At 46.4% G+C, this 24,013-nt stretch overlaps 1 protein-coding gene across 1 annotated transcript; it reads left to right on the forward strand.

Moving 5' to 3' along the window:
• Positions 1 to 1,096: 1,096 nt before the first annotated feature.
• Positions 1,097 to 23,296, forward strand: LOC116718852 (myosin-7B-like). Its single transcript, XM_032561105.1, is given in 49 exon segments — positions 1,097 to 1,139; positions 1,420 to 1,633; positions 3,442 to 3,541; positions 4,516 to 4,619; positions 6,610 to 6,753; positions 6,830 to 6,986; positions 7,658 to 7,685; positions 7,840 to 7,933; positions 8,226 to 8,318; positions 8,403 to 8,466; positions 8,635 to 8,733; positions 9,587 to 9,690; positions 9,775 to 9,913; positions 10,369 to 10,487; positions 10,558 to 10,707; positions 11,701 to 11,871; positions 11,944 to 12,123; positions 12,897 to 13,029; positions 13,097 to 13,185; positions 13,643 to 13,730; positions 13,962 to 14,079; positions 14,795 to 14,918; positions 14,982 to 15,118; positions 15,285 to 15,455; positions 15,533 to 15,617; positions 15,779 to 16,021; positions 16,102 to 16,278; positions 16,630 to 16,775; positions 16,848 to 16,938; positions 17,013 to 17,170; positions 17,450 to 17,681; positions 17,758 to 17,884; positions 18,504 to 18,622; positions 18,727 to 18,923; positions 19,276 to 19,459; positions 19,537 to 19,702; positions 19,959 to 20,000; positions 20,003 to 20,082; positions 20,158 to 20,273; positions 20,959 to 21,145; positions 21,214 to 21,405; positions 21,407 to 21,424; positions 21,500 to 21,625; positions 21,709 to 21,799; positions 22,111 to 22,190; positions 22,501 to 22,605; positions 22,684 to 22,779; positions 22,955 to 23,098; positions 23,174 to 23,296. Coding segments are annotated over 47 exon segments (5,820 nt in total). The 5' UTR covers positions 1,097 to 1,139; positions 1,420 to 1,633; the 3' UTR covers positions 23,186 to 23,296.
• Positions 23,297 to 24,013: the final 717 nt, after the last annotated feature.

Here is a 24,013-nt window from a genome sequence, read left to right on the forward strand (position 1 = left end):
ATGATCCAATCGTCTGACTCGTCCAGCCGGTCCACATTGTTAGCAGAACCAGAGGGACCCAAAACCAAATTCTGCTTGGGGCCCCATGCAGGCTTGGACCGGCCCTGCCCACCAGGGCAGATCTATTCAGACTATTTCTATGCTTTATCCTCCTTTACCATTTATTTGACATTATATTCAGAGTTTCTAACTGCACTCTCTGAAGCAGTTGAAGGAAGGTTTGATTGTTTGTAGTTAATCCGTTTCTTTATTATTTAATATTTAATTATCAGTTTCTAATTCCTCAGACTGAACAGATTAAAGTCGTTTTCTATGTTTGGCCAATCTGACACAATTGTTGTATTTAAATGAACTGGTGCAGATTAATCCCATAAAGCAGTAATTCATTTATAAACTTGTAATTTCATTTATAAATATAAAAAGAGATGTTTTAAGTCAGTTTTTCTGTTTCGAATCGATATCTAACGATACTCAGCCTCTGGTACCGGATCGGTGCGTCTCGGATTATTTATTGGATAATTTAGCAGTAAGGAGGTTTTGAACTGTTGATTTTGTTTTAAATTGCGATGAATTAATTCCAGACCCAGTGGTTAACTCAAACGTTTTCATGTCTCAGATCTTCCTCCCAGATTGAGTCTAAAGCCGTTTTGGTTCAGAAGCTGCAGAAACTGATGCAAACTGCAGCAGCTTCCTCTGCTGCAGCAGTGCAGCTTCAGCAGCGTTTGTGTCTGAGCTGCAGCTGTTTGTGTCTCTCCTGGTTTTACTGCGACTTTCCCAGGGATTACAGAGAATCAGCAGGAGTTAGAGAGGAATGGTGACAAAACGGGGGGAAAATGTCAGACGGTGCGATGCCTGTCCTCTGTCCTCTGTCCAGCCGCTGATGGACGGAGCGCTGGGACAGCTGATGGGACCGCAGCGCTGGGACTGGGATTACTGGGATCTGTGTAGCATATGAGCCACACACCAGACCCGCTGAGCCTCCGCTCTTCATCCTCTCATTCATCATCCTCAGGCTCCAGATGTCTGCCAAACGTCCACAGCAGAATAATCCTGGGTTTGCACCAACAACCCCCTGAAACCAGCCGGATTTTCTGTCTGCCGCTGCAGTAGCCGGCGGGGATCAGCTCTACCCAGGCTGGGTAAAAATAACTCAGAGTTTCATTCAGCAGCAAGTTCAAATTAATAATGTTTCAGTTTTTATTCAACCAATAATTTCATCCTAAACTGAAGGCTTTCAAAAGATCAAAAATGTTCGAATTAATCAGAAAGTTTCTCTAAACGTATGTTTATATCAAATAAAACAATTTTTAATTCTTCATTTATTTATTTAAGGATTAAAACATTAAAATGTCGACAAATCTAGAAACTAAAACGGGTTTAAAATAATTTCCTGGTAAAAGTTTCCATTTGGCTGATCAGGACAGAGGAGAAGTCTGGATTTGGTTCCAACGCAACCGGATGAAGGAAGAGCAGGAAGCAGGTGGAGGTCTGACCTTATATGGCCGCCCAGTCAGACCAGTTCTCCCAGTGAGCCGCAGCAGAGGCGGTCACATGCTGGGAGCTTTTAAAGCCGAACAACCGAACCGACTTCAACCCTCAGAGAGGAAACGCTGCAGAGCTTCAGACCGGCAAGGTAGGAACAGCCTGCTGCACTACGTTACCCAGCAGCCCCGGCAGCTGCTCATCAAGCTGGTGTAGAGGGGAAAAAACAAAAATCTGTTCTTTACAGTGAACTGACAATACAGTTAGATTGGAGCTAGCTAAGCTAAATATTTCTAGCTAAATATGTAGTTAGGGACGATTGGCTTGAAAATAAATATTTAGTTGGCAACCTAAATATTTAGTTTCTAACTTAGCAATATTTAGTTCAACCAAAATATTTAGTTGGTTCACTAAATATTTATCTTGGTAAATTTGCAGCTAAATGCTTAGAAAGTAATATTTAGCTTCAAAACAAATATTGAGCTTAGCACCTAAATATTTAGTTAGAAATATTTAGCTCAACACGGTTAAAATTAACTAAGTTAAATATCGCTAACTAAATAAGCTTATTAACTAAATATTTAGCTCCAACCTAAACATTTAGCTAGCTTGCTTATTAAATATTTCATTTGAAACTGTGCAATTAATAAATTAATAAATAATGTGGTCAAAAAATAACATCATATATTCTTATGATTAGTTAAAAACCCAAATTATTGCTGTTAGTCTGTAAATTTCCAAATAATATTTTCCAGTCAGAAACAGAACTGCTGACAGTTTGCTTTGCTTTTTTATTTCTTAATATTTGACTTATTGTATTAATTTTTAAGATGATGTAAACAGATTTATCTGAAATAATCTGTGAGATAAATTCTATTTATTAGATAAAAAAGATTTTCAAAATTAAGTTTTTTCTTTTTTGTGACAAAGAAAAAATATTTACCGTCTTATACTGTATGTGCAAAAATCTGGAATAACTATATAATGATGCGTAAATAAAGCAACATCGCCCTCTAGTGAGGAACCTGCAGTACAGCAGGAGTCTGTGAGTGTTAGTCAAACAGCAGCTGCTGTGAGGATCAGCTGAGTTTACCGCCAGGCTTGATGAGCTCAGACAGAAACCGGACCCGCCCAGACCGCCGCTCCGCTCCGGGTCCGGCCCTCAGGACTCACCGCCTGCTGGTGAAGAGGGACTCTGGTAAAATACTCAGGCTTTTATTCTGAAAGCTCTGGAGAAGATGCAGGACTTGGCAAAGAGCCGAATCTTTGGACCGAATCGTTACTGTTTCCATTTCATCACAAATGTGAGAAAAGGTTTAATATTTCCTGAAAACAAGTTAAACTTCATCCTGATTCAGTTTTTACTTCACCAAACCCGACAGGCCCGGTTCTGAAATATCTCCATGAAAAAAAGGAAAGAAAATAGAACTGAAGCGACCACCAGAGGGCGCTCTGGTCCTCCACATGCATCAGATACACACAGTTAGTAAGTTTATAAAAAGCCGTTGATGGCTGCTGTTAGCATCTCAGCGCTTTAGCATTAGCTTCCACTAATCACTGTGTTGGTGTAGCCCTTTAGCATTAGCAGAACTAATGTTTATGCGCAGTGTAGCTAACGTTTATGCTAGCCGTTTCTACCACTGGATAACAATAAATCTGAACAATAACGTATTCACACAAAGAACTGATGTCTACTTGGTTTAGTGAGTGATTATAATTTTAAATATAGGTAAGTTTTTATAAATTTACATATATTTTGTTTACGTTCATAATTATCAATAAATTTAAATTTTTGAAAGTAAAGACAAAAGTAACTGATTTATGTTATATTTCTATTGTTTTCCTTTACCTTTATTTTCATGTTTTTGTTTTTTGTGACATTTCTAAACATCTGGACTCAAACTAGAGTCAGAAACTTGAGTTCAGAACTTGTTGGACTTCGTGTCTCCGTGTCCTCAGATGTCTCGTTTCCTGGACATGAAGGAGTTTGGAGAAGCTGCTCGTTATCTGCGCCTGTCCAACCTGGAGCAGCTGGCTGCCAGGGCCCAGGCCTTCGACGGTAAACACATCCGCATGCATCAGGCAGAACATTATGACCACAGTCCCGATGTGGGACATGACGCCGGGTCAGCAGGACTTGTCAACTCGACTTGCCACAGCTTCCTGCAGATCCTGGGTTTGATCAAAATCTGGAGAATTTAAAGTTAAACAATGAACCCAAACTTATTCTGCAAGTTTAAACCGTTTTGTGTCCTGCTATTGTCAAATGCATGAGAACATGAGGTGGAAAATACTCAGCGATCTGTAATTATTCCTAATAGTTTTCTGTCCTGATAAAAATTAAATTCAAATCCAGCAGACTGTTCTCTTTGAGCTGCTGTTTGTAAATTTACTCAGTCAAACATTAACAGCAATAATTTAGGTTGTTCAGTCTGTCATGAGAGAAGATGAACCGGGTTCATTATTCAGTCATATTTTCACCATGTTAATCATTCATTTATAAATGTAACAGTTTTAAACTAAATGTTTAGTTAGCAAGCTAAATAGTTAGCTAATATGCTAATTCACTTGCCAATAAGTGGACCACAAGCAGACCTGGGTCTCGCTAATCTTTATATAAACTTCTCACCAAATAAATAATATTTGTTGAGCAAGCTAAATATTTAGCTAAATAAACACTTTGCTTCTAATTAACTAAATATTTGTCTAACATTTAGTCTGTAAACTAAATGTTTAGCTAAATATTTAGATTTTAAGTGTGACATTTAAAAATAAAAGAATAACTTGATTAACAAATATAAACCGCCATTTTTTAATCTTATGACAGAAAACAACCCAAATTATTGCTGCTCATATTTAACTGAGTAACTTTAGAAATGGTCTACATGCCTCTGTAGAATATCTGATGCTCTAAATGTAAAAACACATAACCAGTAATATTTTTTTGCCTGAGGGACATTATGACCACTTGCCCTGCCAGTGGTCATAATGTTTTGCTTGGTATCTGATGCATGCAGATCTAAACTCTTCCAGGGACGAAGCGCGTTTGGCTGCCGGATGAAGCTGAAGCGTACATCGAAGTGGAGGTCAGAGAGCTGAACGGAGACAAAACCACGGTGGAGACCAGAGACGGACGGGTTAGCTAACCGCTACGCTTCAGTTAGCCCAGCTAGCTTAATACTTAGTATTATTTAGGGAAAACTAAGCTTGGGTGCTTAAAACTTTTATAAAGAATAATCTTTTTATAAATTTGTAGAAACTGTCACCATGTTGTAACAGTTTAATATGAAACAGAAAAAAATTTGAGCTCTTCGTTCACCTGATGCTAACTGCAAACAACCAATCAGAGCCAGGAGGCCGGTCTTAGCGCTGTCAATCAGCCCGTGTGCGTGCCGTTCACCCTAACCCGCCTCACTCTCCCCTGTGCTACACCTTCTCCCCATCAGCAGTGAATGTTGTGAATGCTAAAGATAGTTAGCGTAACCACTAATAACAATTAGCAACGCATTCACAAGGATGATTGGCAGCACTAAGCCCTTCCTACTGGCTCTGATTGGTTGTTTTTGGAGGGATTGGTGGTAATAATATTGTTGATGTTTTCACAGATTATCACCACATGCTGACAGTTTTAACAAATAGAAGAAAAACATTTTTTAATAAATGTTCATTACTGCAGCTTTAAGTCAAAGTGATTCTGTTTTTATCTCACAAGGTCAAAGGTCAAAAAAATCTTTAAAGAATCAGATTTTCCTGATTTAAATATGAATGTCCAGCAGCACAGCATTGATTATTTAGTTTGTGTGATTTAAACACTACAGTCTGAAACCGACCCAATATGCAGAACTTCTGCTAACAAGATCAATCCAAGCACCTGCTATATAATAACCAATATAGGCATATTGCATATCTATGTAATGGGCAAAAGCTCATCTAAATGATAACAACAAAATATTCTACCTCAACAACACCCAACTCAAACACTAAGCATTTTTAAAAAAACATAATTAGATGCTAAGGACTCACACCTGGTAAAAACGCAGCAACAAGTTCTGCCCACACAAACTATAGTACCTTTATTTTGAAACCTGAACCAGTCAAAAAAAAACAACATGAAAACTGAAACAAACCCAAACAGTTGATCATAAAGACTGATATGATAACCAGATAACCTCAATTTCCCTATGGGATTAATAAAGTTTAACCTAACGTAACCTAACTTAACCTAACCTAAACTAACCTAAACTAACCTAACCTAAACTAACCTAAACTAACCATGATGCTCCTGAGATTCTGAGATACATGAGATTCATTTTGGGGACGTCATTTCTGAGAACTCCAAAACATTTCCTCTGGTATGAAGAGGCTGATTAGAGAAGATGTTTAAGATGCAGACCTGGTCCTGGACCTGGACCTGGACCTGGTCCTGGTCCTGGTCCTGGTCCTGGACCTGGTCCTGGACCTGGACCTGGACCTGGTCCTGGTCCTGGACCTGGTCCTGGTATTGGTCCTGGACTGGACCTGGTCCTGGACCTGGTCCTGGACCTGGACCTGGTCCTGGACCTGGACCTGGACCTGGTCCTGGTCCTGGACCTGGACCTGGACCTGGTCCTGGTCCTGGTCCTGGTCCTGGTCCTGGACCTGGTCCTGGACCTGGACCTGGTCCTGGACCTGGTCCTGGACCTGGACCTGGTCCTGGACCTGGTCCTGGACCTGGTCCTGGTCCTGGTATTGGTCCTGGTCGTGGACCTGGTATTGGACCTGGACCTGGACCTGAACCTGGACCTGGTCCTGGTCCTGGTATTGGTCCTGGTCGTGGACCTGGTATTGGACCTGGACCTGGACCTGAACCTGGACCTGGTCCTGGTCCTGGTATTGGACCTGGACCTGGACCTGAACCTGGACCTGGTCCTGGTATTGGTATTGGTCCTGGACCTGGACCTGAACCTGGTCCTGGTATTGGTATTGGTCCTGGACCTGGACCTGGTCCTGGTCCTGGACCTGGACCTGGTCCTGGACCTGGTCCTGGTCCTGGTCCTGGTCCTGGACCTGGTCCTGGTCCTGGTTCTAGTCCTGCTGAGGGTCTCACGGCGGCAGACCCAGCCTTCCTGACGATCTGCTGTGTTTCAGTTCCTGATGGTTAAAGAAATCGACCTGCAGCCGATGAACCCGCCGAAGTTCGACATGCTGGAGGACATGGCGTTGCTGACGCACCTGAACGAGGCGTCGGTTCTCTTCAACCTCCGGAGGCGCTACAGCATGTGGATCATCTATGCAAGTATCACAGGAAGCTTCTGGAGCCGGACCTCAGGAAACCACTTCCTCTCATCTGCATCGCTCTGTGCCGCAGACGTACTCCGGCCTGTTCTGCGTGGCGGTCAATCCCTACAAATGGCTGCCGGTTTACTCGTCGCCGGTGGTTACGGCTTACAAAGGGAGGCGCCGAGTGGACACGCCCCCCCACATCTACGCCATCGCTGACAACGCCTACAGCGACCTGCTGAAGAGTGAGTCACTGTGAGCGGAGACTGACCGCAGCCAGGCAGGAAGTCAGGAACAACCTCAGCTGGAGGCGCCGTCTGCAAACTTACTCAAACATCAACTGCAATAATTCGGGTTGAAACTAAATATTTAGTTAGAAAGCTCAATATTTAGCTCAAAATTAAACTAGGTTAGCAAATTAAGCATTAGGCTCAATTTAGTTAGCCAGGTAAATATTTGGCTCCAAACAAACAAAACTCTTTGTTATCAAGCTAAATATTTAGTTTGGAAAGTAAATAAAGTCTGAGGTCAGAAAATTTAGTTTTTAGCTCCAAATTTACTAGACAGCTGGGAAGCTAAATGTTTAGAGCCAAACTAAATATTTAGTTAGCAAGCTCAATATTTAGTTTGTAAAGTAGTTATTAGCTAACAATTTAGTTTGGAGCTCTAATGAAAATATTTAGTTTGTAAACTAAATATTTTAACCTGAATATTTTATTTGCAGCTAAATGTGTTGATGTAAAGTTGAGTCTGTAACTCTGCAGCTCTAACTCACCTACCTGAGTTCAGGTGTTCCACCAGGTTCTGTTTACATTCATCACCATCCAAACAAAATACAGAAAACAATAATTACTAAACCCAAACTACCGAAAGGTTCTTCAGATTTGGTCATTCCGGGTTTAACTTCCCTCCACAGATCGAGAGAACCAGTCGATGCTCATCACGTAAGTCTGAAAAAAAAACAATTATTACGTAAAGCTGCAGTTTGTACATATTTTTACATGTTTGTTGAAACCATGTTGGGACATTTTGGTGTCAGTGAAAAAATAAATCCAGCTGCTCTGATTCTCTCTCTGGACCGGGCCGGTTCTGATCCAGCGGAGAGTCTGGAGCCGGAAAAACCGTCAACACCAAGAGAGTGATCCAGTACTTCGCCACCGTGGCGGCGCTGGGAGAGAACATCAAGAGAGGAGTAAGACTGGTTCTGGTTCTGTTAACGTTTGGACTTTGGTTCTGGTTCTGTTAACATTTGGACTCTGGTTCTGTTAACGTTTGGACTCTGGTTCTGGTAACGTTTGGACTCTGGTTCTGGTTCTGGTAACGTTTGGACTTTGGTTCTGGTTCTGTTAACATTTGGACTCTGGTTCTGGTAACGTTTGGACTCTGGTTCTGGTTCTGGTAACGTTTGGACTTTGGTTCTGGTTCTGTTAACATTTGGACTCTGGTTCTGGTAACGTTTGGACTCTGGTTCTGGTTCTGTCCAGCGCTCCCTGGAGGACCAGATCATCGAAGCCAACCCGGCCATGGAGGCGTTCGGAAACGCCAAAACGATCCGAAACGACAACTCGTCCCGCTTTGTGAGTGCCGCGATCTGATTGGCCAGTAGCTCCAGAGGGGGCGGGACTGCTCAGCCTGTGACTGAATCTGATTGGACATTTCAGGGAAAGTTCATCAGGATCCATTTTGGTCCAACTGGGAGGCTGGCGTCTGCCGACATCAACATCTGTGAGTCGAATTATTTTATCTAAACTCTTCAGGACGTCCAGAGCTTCAAGGCAACAAGTTTAATGATTATTTTATGAAAAACTGATTTTCTTTGCAATTTTCAACAACTTTGAAATTTGCACAAAGAACTGACAGCAGAAAATCAGCCTGATTGTGTTTTTCCTCCAGATCTCCTGGAAAAATCCAGAGTCGTGTTTCAGCAACCAGGAGAGAGAAGCTACCACATCTACTACCAGATCCTGTCCAATCACAAGCCAGAGCTGCAAGGTAACCACGCCCACCGCGATGACATCATCAAACAGCTGGAATAAATCAGGTTGAAACACAGACGGAGAGAACGACCTGCACAGACCCGGAAAACCCTGCAGGACCGAGAACTGAAAAATAAACTGAATAATTTTAATAATAATAATAATAATCTGATTAAATCTTAAAGAAAATCAAACGTAAATGACAATAATATCAGTTTGTCTAAACAAAAACTCTCCTGTTTGTATTTATATAAATTCTTCTTCAGTAAAGTTTTCATATCTGGTCCTTCTGTCAGATTTCTTTACTATCAACATGAAGCATTTAAAAAAACATTTTAAATTCTTGTTATCATGTTAGCTCAGCATGTTTTACTGTTTACATGTGGCGCCCCCTGCTGTTTGGACCTGATTTTACATGTTCATTTTTCTGAATTAACGTCTTAAAATCATTTAGTTTCATCTAAATGTTTGAAATTCTCTATTAATGCATTCTGCCTCATTTTGGTCCTTTGCTTCAAACCCAACAAACCAGATGGACATTTTCTCCACATTAAAACCAATAAAACCATTAAAAGCAGCGAAGAAGCAGCAGAAAATCTTCTCAGATCTCACAGGATGTGTTTATGGAAACTATGGAGTTAGCATAAACTAAACATTTATCTCTAAGCTAAATATTTGGCATTATGGCATGGAAACTCGGAAATGTTTTATCTTATTTTCTGGATTAAAGATGTGGCGCCCCCTGCTGTTTGGACCTGATTTTACCTGTTGTAGATGTGGCGCCCCCTGCTGTTTGGACCTGATTTTACCTGTTGTAGATGTGGCGCCCCCTGCTGTTTGGACCTGATTTTTCGGTCGATGTGTTGCAGACCTGCTGCTGGTGACCACCAACCCCTACGACTACCACTTCTGCTCCCAGGGCGTTACCACGGTGGAGGGCGTCAATGACGGCGAGGAGCTGAGTCTCACTGACGTAGGCGACCTTGGTGACCCCCGACCCGCCTCCTGTCTGCCCCCTGCTGGGGGATAATCTGTGGTTCCTGTCTGTCTGCGGCAGCGCGCCATGGACACTCTGGGATTCACTGCGGAGGAGAAGCTCGGCTGCTACAAACTCGTTGGAGCCATTATGCACTTTGGGAACATGAAGTTCAAGAAGAAGCAGAGAGAAGAGCAGGCTGAAGCCGATGGGACAGAAAGTAAGACATGTTGGTTTCCTTCAGCAGACACAGGGAGCCACAAACTAAATATTCAGATTAAAACTAAAGTCTAAATATTTAGTTACAGACTAAATATTTACCTCTAAAATAAATACTTAGCCCCAACTACACATTTAGTTTACAAACAAAATCTTAAAATTTTTATGTCTAAACTAAATATTTACCATTAAAATAAATATTTATTTACTTTGTAAGCTAAATAATTAGTTTGGTGCTAAATATTTACCTGTAAAGAAAATATGTAGCTTGCTAACTAAATATGTAGCTTGCTAGCTACATATTTAGCTTGCTAGCTAAATATTTAGCTTGCTAACCACAGCATAGACCCTTGATGAATCCCTCAGTCCTGATATCTCTGGGACCCATGAATACTAGAAGCTTCATATGAAGTGATTTCCTTCCTGGATCTTTCTGGGTCTGTCTCGTGTTTCCAGGTGCTGACAAGGCGGCGTACCTGATGGGCATCAGCTCCTCGGAGCTGCTGAAAGGACTCCTGAACCCCAGAGTCAAAGTTGGAAACGAGTTCATAGTGAAAGGGCAGACAGTGGAGCAGGTGATCAGCAGATCCGGCCCAGATCCGCGGTGAAGTGGATTTAAAATGACCGGAGGATGTTTGTGTCCAGGTGAACTACGCGGTGGCAGCTCTGTCCAAAGCCACGTACGACCGAATGTTCAAGTGGCTGGTGGGGCGGATCAACTCGTCTTTGTACACCGCTCTGCCTCGTCAGTACTTCATCGGAGTCCTCGACATCGCTGGGTTCGAGATCTTCGAGGTAAAGAAGAAACAAGACCAAGAAACATTTAAAGGATCATGTTTTCAGGTTTTAATGTCTGCACTTAGAAAATCAAAGCAGAATTAGCAGATTTAGTTTGATTTAAAGAAACTGAAGTTTTTCTGAACCTGATTTGCACCAAAGGAGCCAACGAATCTGAGTTTGCTACCTAAAACTGTCAGGAGGTCCAACTGACATGTGAACACAGTGTTTAGTAAAGACCAGTGGTTAGCTAAATAGTTAGCTGCACATTATTATAAACATTAGTTCCGTTCAGATGCTATACCAATATGTTAATTAGCAGAAGCTAATGCTAAAGGGTCGATACCCTCCCTCAGTGGTAGGCACCGCTAACTGCGCTAACCCTGAATCACTAGTCATAAACATCAGTTCCGCTAACATTAACCTACATGGTAATTAGCAGAAGCTAATGTGTTAAAATGCTAACTTCAGCCATGTTGATATCAGAATCAGATTCGTTATACAACACATTCTGTGGAACAGACCTTCAGTTTGTAGTTATTGGGTTTCGCTAACTCTGTTAGCACGCATCACACCAGTACATTTTAGACATTTACTGTACTTCTACAGCAATGGATTCTGGGTACAAAACACATATCATCTGCTGCACTGCATCATGGGTGGAGAATGTGGGGAAACTGACCTGCTGCATAAACAGACTTCAGAATAAGAGCATGAATATAAACAGCTAACTTCTTAAATATTCTTAACAGCTGAAAATCAAAACAGACGTTGATCTTTATTCAACTGAAAGTTTGCAAAACAACCCAGTAAATTAGTGCTTTGGAAGGGAGCGCTAGGAAAGCTAAGTGTGCTAAACGTTTTCAATGTTAGCAACAATGCTAACCAAAAAAATTAGCAATGGAACTAGCGCATCAGCAGAAGAGTGCGTCCCACTGCTAAAGACAGGCTTCCTGTTGGACTCCTGCTGGTAAACGCTCCTCACATCCATCATGTCTCCTTCTCCTGCAGCTCAACAGCTTCGAACAGCTGTGCATCAACTTCACCAACGAGAAGCTGCAGCAGTATTTCAACCACCACATGTTCATCCTGGAGCAGGAGGAGTACAAGACCGAGGGGATAGAGTGGACCTTCATAGACTTCGGTCTGGACCTGCAGGCCTGCATCGACCTCATTGAGAGGGTGAGTCTGCTGGTCGCCTGGAGGAGGAGAGTCTACATGCAAACACTGAACTGCTGCTGTCTGTGTGTGAAGCCAATGGGAATCCTGTCCATCATGGAGGAGGAGTGCATGTTCCCCAAGGCCACGGACCACAGCTTGAAAACCAAACTGTTCGACCACCACCTGGGGAAATCCCCCAACTTCCAGCGCCCACGGCCCGACAAGAAGCGCAAATACGAGACCCACTTTGAGCTGGTTCACTACGCGGGAGTGGTGGGTACCTGGTTCTGTTCTGGTCCAGTTGGTATCACTTCAGACCCAGAACTGGGCCTCCTGGTAGCTATTCCACCTGAGGCTGTCTGAAGGCAAGGGAGGATGGATGGATGGATGGTTGGATGCTCAGCCTCTGGCTGGTTGGTTGGATGATGGGTTGGATGTATGTATGGTTGGATGCTCGGCCTCTGGCTGGTTGGATGGATGTATGGTTGGATGCTCGGCCCCTGGTTGGTTGGTTAGTTGGTTTGTTGGATGTATGGTTGGTTGGATGCTCGGCCTCTGGCTGGTTGGATGGATGTATGGTTGGATGCTTGGCCTCTGGTTGGTTGGATGGATGGTTGGTCGATGCTCAGCCTCTGGCTGGTTGGTTGGATGTATGGTTGGATGCTTGGCCTCTGGCTGGTTGGATGGATGGTTGGTTGGATGTATGGTTGGATATATGTATGGTTGGATGCTTGGCCTCTGGTTGGTTGGATGGATGGTTGGTTGGATGCTCAGCCTCTGGCTGGTTGGTTGGATGGTTGGTTGGATGTATGGTTGGATGCTTGGCCTCTGGCTGGTTGGATGGATGTATGGTTGGATGCTTGGCCTCTGGCTGGTTGGATGGATGGTTGGTTGGATGTATGGTTGGATATATGTATGGTTGGATGCTTGGCCTCTGGTTGGTTGGATGGATGGTTGGTTGGATGCTCAGCCTCTGGCTGGTTGGTTGGATGTATGGTTGGATGCTCGGCCCCTGGTTGCCCTGACTCCTGCTGCGTTGCCTGCAGGTTCCCTACAACATCACCGGTTGGCTGGATAAGAACAGAGATCCTCTGAATGAGACGGTGGTCGCTCTGTTCCAGAAATCCTCCAACAAGCTGATGGCCGGGCTTTTTGAGAACTACGTCTGCTCTGAGACAGGTACAGCAGCACCGAACTCACAAACCGCCAGCAACCGGCAGCAACAAACAGTCCGTTCTCCTGTTAGCCGCAGTGTCAGCTGGTGACCACAAGGGGGAGACCAAGCACAGGAAGAGGAAGGCTGCTTCTTTCCAGACGGTTTCACAGCTGCACAAGGTGAGTCAGAACGGCGTGAGAAAAGCTACAACTGAGGAGATGACCGGACCAACGGGGCCATTCATGATGAAACGTTCAGTCTTTGTCGCATTTTATCTGATTCTTTTCATATTGTTGGGAAAATGTGCTGAGATATCGCTGACATTCTTTTAATGACAAAATCACAAGATAGTTTACAGGTTTCTCATTCATTGTCATGAGGAGACGGATGATGACAGAATATATAAAAAACAAAATGGAGTCTGAATTCTCCTTCCCTCTGGAGGAAAACGAATGTTTAATGAGACATGAGAGGATCTGTGTCTTCAGTTTCAGCCTTACTGTGAGAGACAAAGACATCTGAGATCCGTCCGTCCGTCCGTCTCCTGAAGTCGTCCTCACATTGAGTCCTGCGCTAACCAGCAGGAAGTCGTATTTACGCACGGCGTAAAGTTTCCTTCTCTCTGCTTAACGGCAGGAAAACCTGAACAAGCTGATGGCCAACCTCCGCAGCACTCAGCCTCACTTTGTTCGCTGCATCATCCCAAACGAGACCAAGAGTCCAGGTAACCCGGTAACCAGGTAACCCAGTAACCAGGTAACCCAGTAACCAGAGAAACCAGTAACCAGGGAAACCAGTCGGCAGGTTTGATGATGTTCCTGAAATGGCTCTGGGTACTTGGTCTTCCTGGTGAACGTGTGTTGGTCGTTTGGACGGGTGTGTGTGTGTGTGTGTGTGTGTGTGTGTGTGTGTGCGTGTGCGCCTCCTGCTGAGGGGACCGGTGTTTGTCTCCCAGGTGTGATGGATCCCTTCCTGGTGCTCCACCAGCTCAGGTGTAACGGAGTCCTGGAGGGGATCCGGATTTGCCGGAAAGGCTTTCCCAACCGAATCGCTTACGCCGAATTTAAACAGCGGTGAGTCCCGAAATTTAACCCGACACAGGAACTCTGGGTCAAAGGTCAGAGCCGGTCCCCTGTGATCTGGACGTAGCGGCCATCTTTAAAGCCCCCCAGGCTCTCAGAAGGGTTTTCTTCTTTGAACTTTGACCTTTTCACTTTTTCACTCGACTCTGAGCCACGAATGTCAGTGGGTGATGACGTTATGTCATAAAACTGGCAAATAACCCGTTAAAATGGCCTCCCTGTTACCATGGCAACATGGGATAAAATGCCCCAGAAGTTATTCCAATAAACGATATATTGTTGTTTTGAGACCATTTTCAGTAACATGATGGTAATAATGGCATAATAATGTAAGAACACATTTAAAAACTGATAAACATTTGGAACTTGAAGACATTTTAAATATCCAAACAAAACAGATGAAATCTCTGGAAACAAAATGATCCTTTAATAAAAGGACGAACTCAGACCAAAACATCAGACTGAAGAAGTTATCATTCAATAAATCAAGCAAAATGAAATTATTGCGTTTGTTTTCATTTCTCAGGTGATTAATTGATTTATTCCTTACTGTGACGGGCCTAAACATGGATATAAACATGTTTTTGGTTTAATCTCTAACATTTATTAGCTGAATCTTTTTCACGCTGATGAACTGAAGGACGATGCATCGCTCAGGTTTCACCTTCGGCTCTGGGATTCTCCTGACTCGTGGTTTTCCTGTCAGGTATCGGATCCTGAACCCGTCTGCGATCCCGGAGGACTCGTACATGGACAGCAGGAAGGCTGCAGAGAAGCTGCTGGGATCCCTGGACATCGACCACAACCAGTACAAGTTCGGACACACAAAGGTAGAAAACCAACTCAGTCCCAGTTTGACCCAAACGAATGATTCAGTAATTTGTCCTCCTCAGGTTTTCTTTAAGGCGGGTTTGCTGGGACAGCTGGAGGACATGAGGGACAGCCGTCTGTCCCACATCATCACCACGGTTCAGGCCAAGTGCCGGGGGAAACTGATGAGGATGGAACTTCAGGAGCTGAAGCTGAAGAGGTCAATATGGCCGCCATCAGTCTTCCTGTTTCCTGCAGCAGCCATGTTGGAGAACAATGTTCAATCTTTCATGTGTAGAAGATCCAGGTTTTTACTCAAACTCAGGCGGTTCTGGTAAAACCCGGACCGGACAGTGAAGCCGGATGTTTGTGGTTCCTCCTGTCAGGGACGCCTCCACGGTGATCCAGTTCAACCTCAGGGCCTTCTTCTCGGTGCGCACCTGGCCGTGGATGATGCTCTTCTATAAGCTCCGCCCCCTGCTGAAGAGCGCCCAGGTGGAGAAGGAGCTGGCCGCTCTGAAGGACGACTTCGCCAAGTTGAAGGAAGCGTTTGAACGGTCGGCTTCCATGTTAGAATGAAACATCTGGAGAAGGTTCTCCTGAGTTCTCTGACTGCTGGGCTTTTCTTCATCAGGTCAGAGGTCAAGCGGCAGGAGGCCGAGCAGCGGCAGGTGGTTCTGGTCCAAGAGAAGAAGGATCTGGCTCTGCAGCTGCAAGCTGTAAGAAACACTGAGCCTTCAGTTTCACCTCCAAATCTTTCTTCCTTCTTCAGACCATAAAACACTTTAAAGATCTTCGGGGCCGTTTGGGTCGGAGCCAACAAAATAGAAACAATCTTATTTAAAATATTAAGAGTCTAGTTTTTAATCTTCCTTATCAGGAGCAGGACAACCTGATGGACGCAGAGGACCGCTGCAACCAGCTGATCCAGTCCAAAATCTCTCTGGAGTCCAAGCTGAAGGAGATGCAGGAGCGTTTGGAGGACGAAGAGGAGGCGAGCGCCAGCCTGACGTCCAAGAAGCGTCACCTGGAGGACGAGGTGCTGTCCCTGAAGAGAGACGTGGACGATCTGGAGATGACGCTGGCCAGAGTGGAGAAGGAGCGGCACGGAGTGGAGAACAAGGTGCGGCGCCTCGCAGCGTTTCGCTGCTGCTGCTGCTGCTGCTGCGCTTCCCGCAGGCTGAACCTCTCCGCTCCCTGCAGGTGAAGAACCTGACCAACGAGATGGTCGTCCTGGACGAATCCATCGCGTCTCTGAGCAGAGAGAAAGCTGCTCTGCTGGAGGCTCACCAGCAGGTGCTGATCGACCTTCAGGCTCAGGAGGACAAGGTCAACATGCTGGCCAAGGTCAAAGCCCGTCTGGAGCAGCAAGTGGATAACGTAAGAAAAGTTCAACTGGGCAGCTTTGGACAGCGCTAACCAGCAGGTTAACTGTTCCAAACCTAAGTCACTAATCAGACCAGCTAATGCTAACGCAACAAACCAATACGGTATTTAGTAGAAGCTAATATTAACAAGCTAAAGTTTATTCACTTTATTCAAGTGAAAGTTTACAGAACAGCCAAACACGTCAGTTTAGAGTTTATTCAGAAAAACTCCAGTTTTGGTGAAATTAAAGGCTCTAAACTTTAGTCAAACCAACCAGTTCCAGATGGCAGGAAAAGGTTCCTGCTCATCTAAACAGTTTGTGGTTCATCTACGGGACGCTGTGATGTCATATCCTCTGTGCAGGTTGAAACCTCCCTGGAGCTGGAGAAGAAGACTCGGTGTGACCTGGAGAGAGCGAAGAAGAAGCTGGAGGGCGACCTGAAGCTCTGCATGGACTCAGTGAAGGACCTGGAGAACCAAAAGGAAAATCTGGAGGAGAGACTGAAGAAGTAAGATCAGCCTTTCGCTAAAAGTAACCAGGCAAAAACTAATGTTTGTGATTCCACTTTTCTGCTCCAAAGGAAAGACTCTGAGTTGGTTCAGTTCCATGAGAGGCTGGAGGACCAGCAGACTCTGAGTGATCAGCTTCAGAAGAAGATGAAGGAGCTGCAGGTGGGTCACAGAACCAAAGGTTTCCGGATCTTCCTCTGATCCTGGATGCTTCAGTGGTTTGGCTGCTCCTGCAGACCCGAATCGAGCAGCTGGAGGAGGCGCTGGAGGCGGAGCGGGCGTGTCGCGTCAAAGCCGAACGTCAGAGGAACGACATCGCCACGGAGCTGGAGCAGCTGGGAGAGAAGCTGGAGGAGGCAGGAGGAGCTTCAGCGGCTCAGGTGGCTCTAAGCAGGTAGTTCACCTCCAGAGTGATGACAGGAAAACCCACTGCTCAATCATAAGCAACCCGAAGGATCCAGGAACGCTTCTGAAGGGACAGAATGCAGCACCAGGTCCAGTTAGAGCATCATCGGTCAGATGAGGCATCAGGGAAGATGGAGGCCAGGAAGCTCAACTGCAGCAGCTTCCTGTGTCTCAGGCTCTTAAAGATGTACAGCAGTCACAGGATAAAGGGGCTAAAACTAAACCTGCTCAGTCTGTTTCCAGTAACTTTAGTCGATTTGCTCAACAGGAAGCGAGAGGCAGACTTGCAAAAGATGCGGCGGGAGCTGGAGGAGGCGGGGCTTCACCACGAGGCCGTAGCTGCCAGTCTGAGGAGGAAGCACTCGGACTCGGTGGCGGAGCTCAGCGAACAGATCGACGCTCTGCAGAGAGTCAAACAGAAACTGGAGAAGGAAAAGACCGAGATCCGACTGGAGGCCGACGACCTGGCCGTCAGCGTGGAGCAGCTCAGCCGAGCCAAGGTGAACCAGGACTTTAACGTGGCTGGTTTGGTTCTGCTGCCTGCAGGTAATTCTGACTGATGCTCCTCTGATGCAGGGGACAGTGGAGAAGATGTGCCGGGTGATTGAGGACCAGCTGAATGAAAGCCGGAGCAGAGCGGACGAGCTGCAGAGGCAGCTGGCTGAGGTTTCTGCTCAGAAAGCCCGAGCTCTGACCCAAACCGGTAAAACACACAGGATGGAATGAATGAACGACCAAACAGCCATCATCAATGATGGTGAACATTAAACTCAGGCTAAAGCCCACTGGGTCCTGGAGTAAACATTAGTCAGGTTTCTGAGGGCTCCAGGTTCTGGTTCTCCACAGAACCAGACAGACTCCAGTCCTTCCAAAACGTTCAGCATCGTTCTGTCACTGTGGAACCATTACTGGCAGTTTGGGTGAGTCTACCTGCTGCTGCTTTAGAGATCAGGACAGCAGAGACACGAGACCAGACCTGCTGCCACTTCCTGCTCTGGTCAGGAGAAGAAAGTCATGATGTTAGCATGTTGCATCAGATACAGACCTGATGCTTTCAGGGAACAAATGTTTCCCACAGAAAGATGGAGGTTAGAAGAATAAGTGTTTGTGTCGGTCTGTGGTTTACTTTAAGAGGGTGATCTGAGATTGTTTGGTCATCTGGTGGAAACAGCTGAATGTCATCTGCATCAGATCGATGACAGAAGCAACAGCAGCACTGCTGACTAAAACCGAGAACAGCTGAGTCTGTGGAAACTTTCTGTCCTGAAGGACACAAAGAAACGGTCAGACTGATAATCAGATCATTCCTGCTCTGTTCTCAGCTGAGTATGGCCGCCGTTTAGAGGAGCGGGACGCCCTGATTGGTCAGCTGCAGCGCTTCAAGGCTAGCCTTAGCCAAGACACTGAGAATCTGAAGAAGCAACTGGAGGAAGACAGCAAGGTAACACTGAACCCATCCCATGCAAAGTTCTGCGCTTTAAGTGGAGACAACAATCTAGAAAGATGTTTGCTGAGTCTCTCACCATGTCTGCATGTCTGCTGAAGGCCCGGGTTGCTCTGGCTCACGCTGTCCAGGCGTCCCGTCACGACTGCAGCCTGCTGAAGGAGCAGCTGGAGGAGGAGCAGGAAGCCAAAGCCCAGCTGCAGAAGGCCTTGTCTCAAGCCAACGGCCAGGCGCTCCAGTGGAGAGCCAAGTATGAGACAGAAGCTGTGCTGAAGATAGAGGAGCTGGAAGAGGCAAAGTAAGAAGACACTGATGGTTCCACTCCGACCCAACCGGCCCAAAGCGTCCAGGTTCTGAAGCTTAGACATGTTCACTTAGCTGATGAGAGATTCTGTTTCGATGGGGTCAGAGGGATGGTTTCTATATGTTGGTGGTGTTTTTGTGATCTCAGTTTTTACATCACTGAGGATTCTAGTGGAACAACCAAAGTTTCTCTACAGAACTGGTCCCAGGTAAAACCTGGACCGGCCTTCAGCCCGTCGCTCACACAGCCTGGACCCAGCTGGCTGCGGGTTCCTCCCTGTGGCGCAAGAGGTTGAAACCCAGAACCCTGTGCTGTACGTCTCAGGGTTCTGTTCTGATGTTTGCAGGAAGAAGTTAGTTGTGAAACTGCAGAGTGCGGAGGAAGCCACCGAGGCGGCTCAGGCTAAGAGTTCCTCACTGGAGAAAACCAAGCAGCGTCTGCAGGCCGAGGTCGACGACCTGGCAGCTGAACTGCTGCGCTCCAACGCCGCCGCTCTGGCTCTGGACAAGAAGCAGCGAAACTTTGACAAGGTTGGTCCAGAAACAGAAACCCTGACTCAACAAGCTGTAGAGGTGGAAAGTGGACCTGTGTGTGACGTGTGACGCAGCTGCTGAGCGACTGGAAGCTGAAGGAGGAGGAGGGTCAGGCGGAGCTGGAGGCGTCCCAGAGAGAGTCTCGCAGTCTGAGCACAGAGCTGTTCAAACTGAGGAGCAGCTATGAAGAGGCTCTGGATCATCTGGAGACGGCCAAACGGGAAAACAAAAACCTCCAAGGTACCAAGACCCTGGTCTACTGGACCGGGTCTGATCAGAGCCAAACGTTTAGAGAACAGATGGACGATTAAATATGATGTTTGACTATCGATACAGACACACACCTTACTGTTAGTCCTGTCCACTCACTGCTGAGCCGTTTGTTGACGTGTCCGGCGGGCCTGAGCATGTGGGGACGTTTAGAGTTCAGGACAAGAGAATCAGAGAAACGTCTTCCTACCAGAACCAAACATCCCTCATTTCTGCCTTTTCCCAGAGGAAATCCTCGAGTTGACCAACCAGATTGGAGAAGAAGGAAAACCATCCATGAGCTGGAGAGAACGAAGAAGATCCTCCATATGGAGAAGAGTGACATCAGAGCTGCTCTGGAAGAGGCAGAGGTAAGACTCCTCCTCAGTCCAGGTACCTGTGAACTCACCAGACCGGTTGACTGGACCGGTTCCCCCTCCAACCAGGGAACGCTGGAACACGAGGAGAGCAAGAACCTGAGATTCCAGACGGAGCTGCAGCAGATTCGGAATGAGATTGAGCGAAAGATTGCAGAGAAGGACGAAGAGATGGATACGCTCAGGTACCTGACGCCTTAAAGCAGCCAATCAGAAACATTCAAACTGCATCTGGTAGCACAGATCGGTTCTGAAATGAAAGAGAACCCAAAGGCAGAGGAGCATCAGGTCTGACAATGAGCTGGGTGAGGATTGGACGGATCATCCACGGACTGTCTGAGTCCATCCATCATTCCAGCGAAATCTGGATCAGAAAAGTCAACATGAAAACTCCTGAAGTTTAGAGAAACGTTTAAGTTTCTCGATTAGCCAGACTTTAAAATGCTGTGAGGATGAACTGCATGTGAGATGGTGAAAGTTCTGCACACAGCATGAGGCAGTGAACATGAGAAAATTAAATCTATAGTTCAGGTCAGTCTCTGGATCTGGTCCAGGTCCAGAACTCGTGTCCTCAGAGTCCTGGATCTCTGCTGTCAGCTGCTGCTACCGCTGAGCTGCTTTCAGAAAACGGGGATCTGCAAATGAGACGGTTCTGGTTTAGGTGGACTGTGGCAGAACCAGTTCAAGGTGTTGAATTGTTTCCTCTGCCTCACTGACGACCCAACCAGAGTCTCAGCTGGTCAGAGGAAACGGCAGCATGTCCAGAGTTTCTCTAAACGTATCTTCAGTCGCTCCTCTGCCCTGGTCTTTTCCCCCTGAGCCGATTCAGACAGGAAGTCTCTCGACTCTGATTCGGCCTCCTTCATCCAGGCGGAACCACCAGCGCTCTCTGGACGGCGCGCAGGCCAGCCTGGAGGCCGAGAGCCGCAGTCGCAGCGAGGCGGTTCGTCTGAAGAAGAAGATGGAGTCGGACCTGAACGAGATGGAGGTCCAGTTGGCGCACGCCAACCGGCAGGCGGCTGAGAGCCAGAGGATCATCAGACACCTGCAGACACAGGTAATCCCTCCTGATCAGGCGGTCACCCGCACATATGGGTCAGTTCCCATCACTTGGTTCTGCTGCAGGTCAAAGAGCAGCAGGCGGAGCTGGAGGATAAAGTCCAGGCGGCCAATCAGCTCCAGGAGCAGCTGGTTCTGTCGGAGCGCCGCGGTGCGCTGATGGCGGCAGAGGAGGCGGAGCTGAGAGCGGCGCTGGAACAGACCGACCGCGTCCGAAAGACGTGTGAAAACGAAATGCTGGAGGCGGCAGAGAGAGTCGGCCCTGCTCAGCACTCAGGTACGGCCGCAGGCGACCTCTGACCTCTGCCGTCGCCGACGTCCAGACTTTGACCCGAGGCTTCCTGCGTTCCAGAACGCGGCTCTGCTGAACCAGAAGAGGAAGCTGGAGACGGACCTGTCTCTGCTGACCGGAGAGGTGGACGAGGCCGTGCAGGAGAGCCGCAGCGCCGGAGAGAAGGCCAAGAAGGCCGTCACTGACGTCAGTCCTGAACCCTGACCCCTGACCCCGCGCTCGGTCAGAGCGTTTGATGCTTTGGTTGCTGAACGCCGCTGTTCCTGCAGGCGGCTCTGATGGCCGAGGAGCTGAAGAAGGAGCAGGACAGCAGCAGCCTGCTGGAGCGGATGAAGAGGAACATGGAGGCCACAGTGAAAGGTCTGGACCCGGGCCGGGATCACCACCCTGACGGAGTCCGGTCACCTCCTCTGACCAGACAAATGTTAGATCTACCAGGAAACAGGAACCTCTGTTTGGCTGGTTACCCAGAATGCATTGTGCTGTAAATATGAGTGATAAAAAGTATTAATGTTGATGCTGGGGAATGAGAAGGGATTAAAAAATGTTTTCATTAATTTAACCACAGAATATTAAAGTTAAATTCTTTCATCTCATAAACTTGTAACTGAATTAGTAATAATCTGTAGATTATATTCCAGATTAGGATCTGAGCTGTGATGCTCTGTCAGACCTGCAGGTGAAGCTGGACGAGGCGGAGCAGGCGGCCCAGAGAGGAGGGAGGAAGCAGCTCCACAAGCTGGAGACCAGAGTGAGGAGAAGTTCTGCCGGGCTGTCGGTTCTGATCCGCTAAACCCAGAGGGATTCTGGGGGATCCGGGCGGAACCCAAATCAAACAACCTGCTGAGAAAGAGGAGCTTCTGCTTGTAGCTTCAGAACCCAAACACACATTAATGTCCTTAAGTTTCCAAACCCCAAAATGTTCCACTGTTCATTTCTTTAGCAAATTGATCTTGATCAATTTTTTTTTTTTTACAAAAACCCTTTGATGTAACAAAATAATGGTTAAATAAAAGAATGTATTGTTCCAGAGCCTGTATCTCAGTTTCTGCTGTTTGCAGGTCAGGGAGCTTCAGCTGGAGCTGCTGGAGGAGAGGAAGAGGAGCGAGGAGTTTCAGAAGAGCCTTCGTCGCTCTGAGAGGAGAGCGAAGGAGCTGTCGCTGCAGGTCTGAGCCGCCGCCGGCCGCTGCTGCTCTGGTTCTGGTTCTGTTGGGCCGCTGCTTCATTGGTTCTGTGTCCCGCAGTCGGAGGAGGACAGGAAGACTCTGCTGAGGATGCAGGAACTGATCGAGAAGCTTCAGGCCAAAGCCAAGAGCTACAAGAGACAAGCTGAGACCGCAGTGAGTGTCTGGAACGCTCAGAGCGCTTTTATTCTGAAACATCAGCAGCCTGAAAAACGCAAAGAGCTGCATCACAGGAAGGGTCAAAGGTTATCTGTAGATCAGAGTAAAACTTTTGTTTTAACGTCTCCATCCGGTGGTTTCATTTGGTGTCATTCCCCCATCTGTCCGCCAGGAGGAGCAGGTGAGCAACACCAGCGTCCGTTTCAGAAAAATCCAACAGGATCTGGACGGTGCTGAGGAGAGAGCAGACATCGCCGAGACGGCCGTGAACAAGCTGCGGCTCCGGACCCGCGAACACAGCGGCGCGGTGGTTCTGGTGGGTCCGGCCCGGTCCGCTCTGCGGTTCACATCCGATTATTAGTTACTAACAGAAACGTTTGTTTTTCTGCAGACGAGCGACTGAGGCGGAGGTTCCTCCTGGGACCGGGTCGCTGTTTTCTCTCTGCTTTGGTTCGGTTTCCTTTTGCTCTTAGTCTTTGTTTTTCTGTAATAAACCTTAATTATCGCAGTTTTACCAGTTTGGTTGGTTTTCTTTCTTCAGGGCTCCTGCTGCTGATTGGGTTTATTTATCCTGACATGAGGTTCAGTCATCATTTCATCATGTTATACATTAACTTATGAATGTCACAATGTCAAAATAAATATTTAATTTCCAAAATAATATTTAGCTTTCTGAATAAATTAAACTACTTTGCTCCAAAGTAAATGTTTGGCTACAGGCTAAATATTTAGCTAACTCATAACTAGATATTTATTTAGTTTGAAACTTAATATTTTTTTTTCTCTAAGCTAGTTAAATATTTAACCAAATAAACTTGCACAGTGGTGCAGTTGGTAGCACTGTTACCTTGCAGCTAGAAGGTCCTGGGTTTGATTCCCTCGGACTTTCTGCATGTTCTCTCTGGGTTCTCTGGTTTCCTGTCAGGTTAACTGGTTTGTATAAATTCTCCGTAGGTCTCACTCAGTGTGCTGTTGTCTGTCTCTGTCCTGCGATGGATTGGTGACCCGTCGGTGACCCCGTCTCTCGCCCGTTGACCTCTGGAGAGGCACCAGCACCTCGTGACCCCAAAGGGTCAAGGTGTCAGAAAGGAGATGGTTTAGTTTAGCTACTCACTTATAAACTCAGTTTTAGTTAGTCGAGGTAAATATTTAGCTAAATATTGCTTTTAGTATGAAGGGTGCTTCATCAATAAAACTGATTGATTAAAACTAAATATTTAGCCTGATGCTA

This window comes from Xiphophorus hellerii, chromosome 1 (assembly GCF_003331165.1).
Source record: "Xiphophorus hellerii strain 12219 chromosome 1, Xiphophorus_hellerii-4.1, whole genome shotgun sequence".
In the NCBI taxonomy this organism is placed as follows: domain Eukaryota; kingdom Metazoa; phylum Chordata; class Actinopteri; order Cyprinodontiformes; family Poeciliidae; genus Xiphophorus; species Xiphophorus hellerii.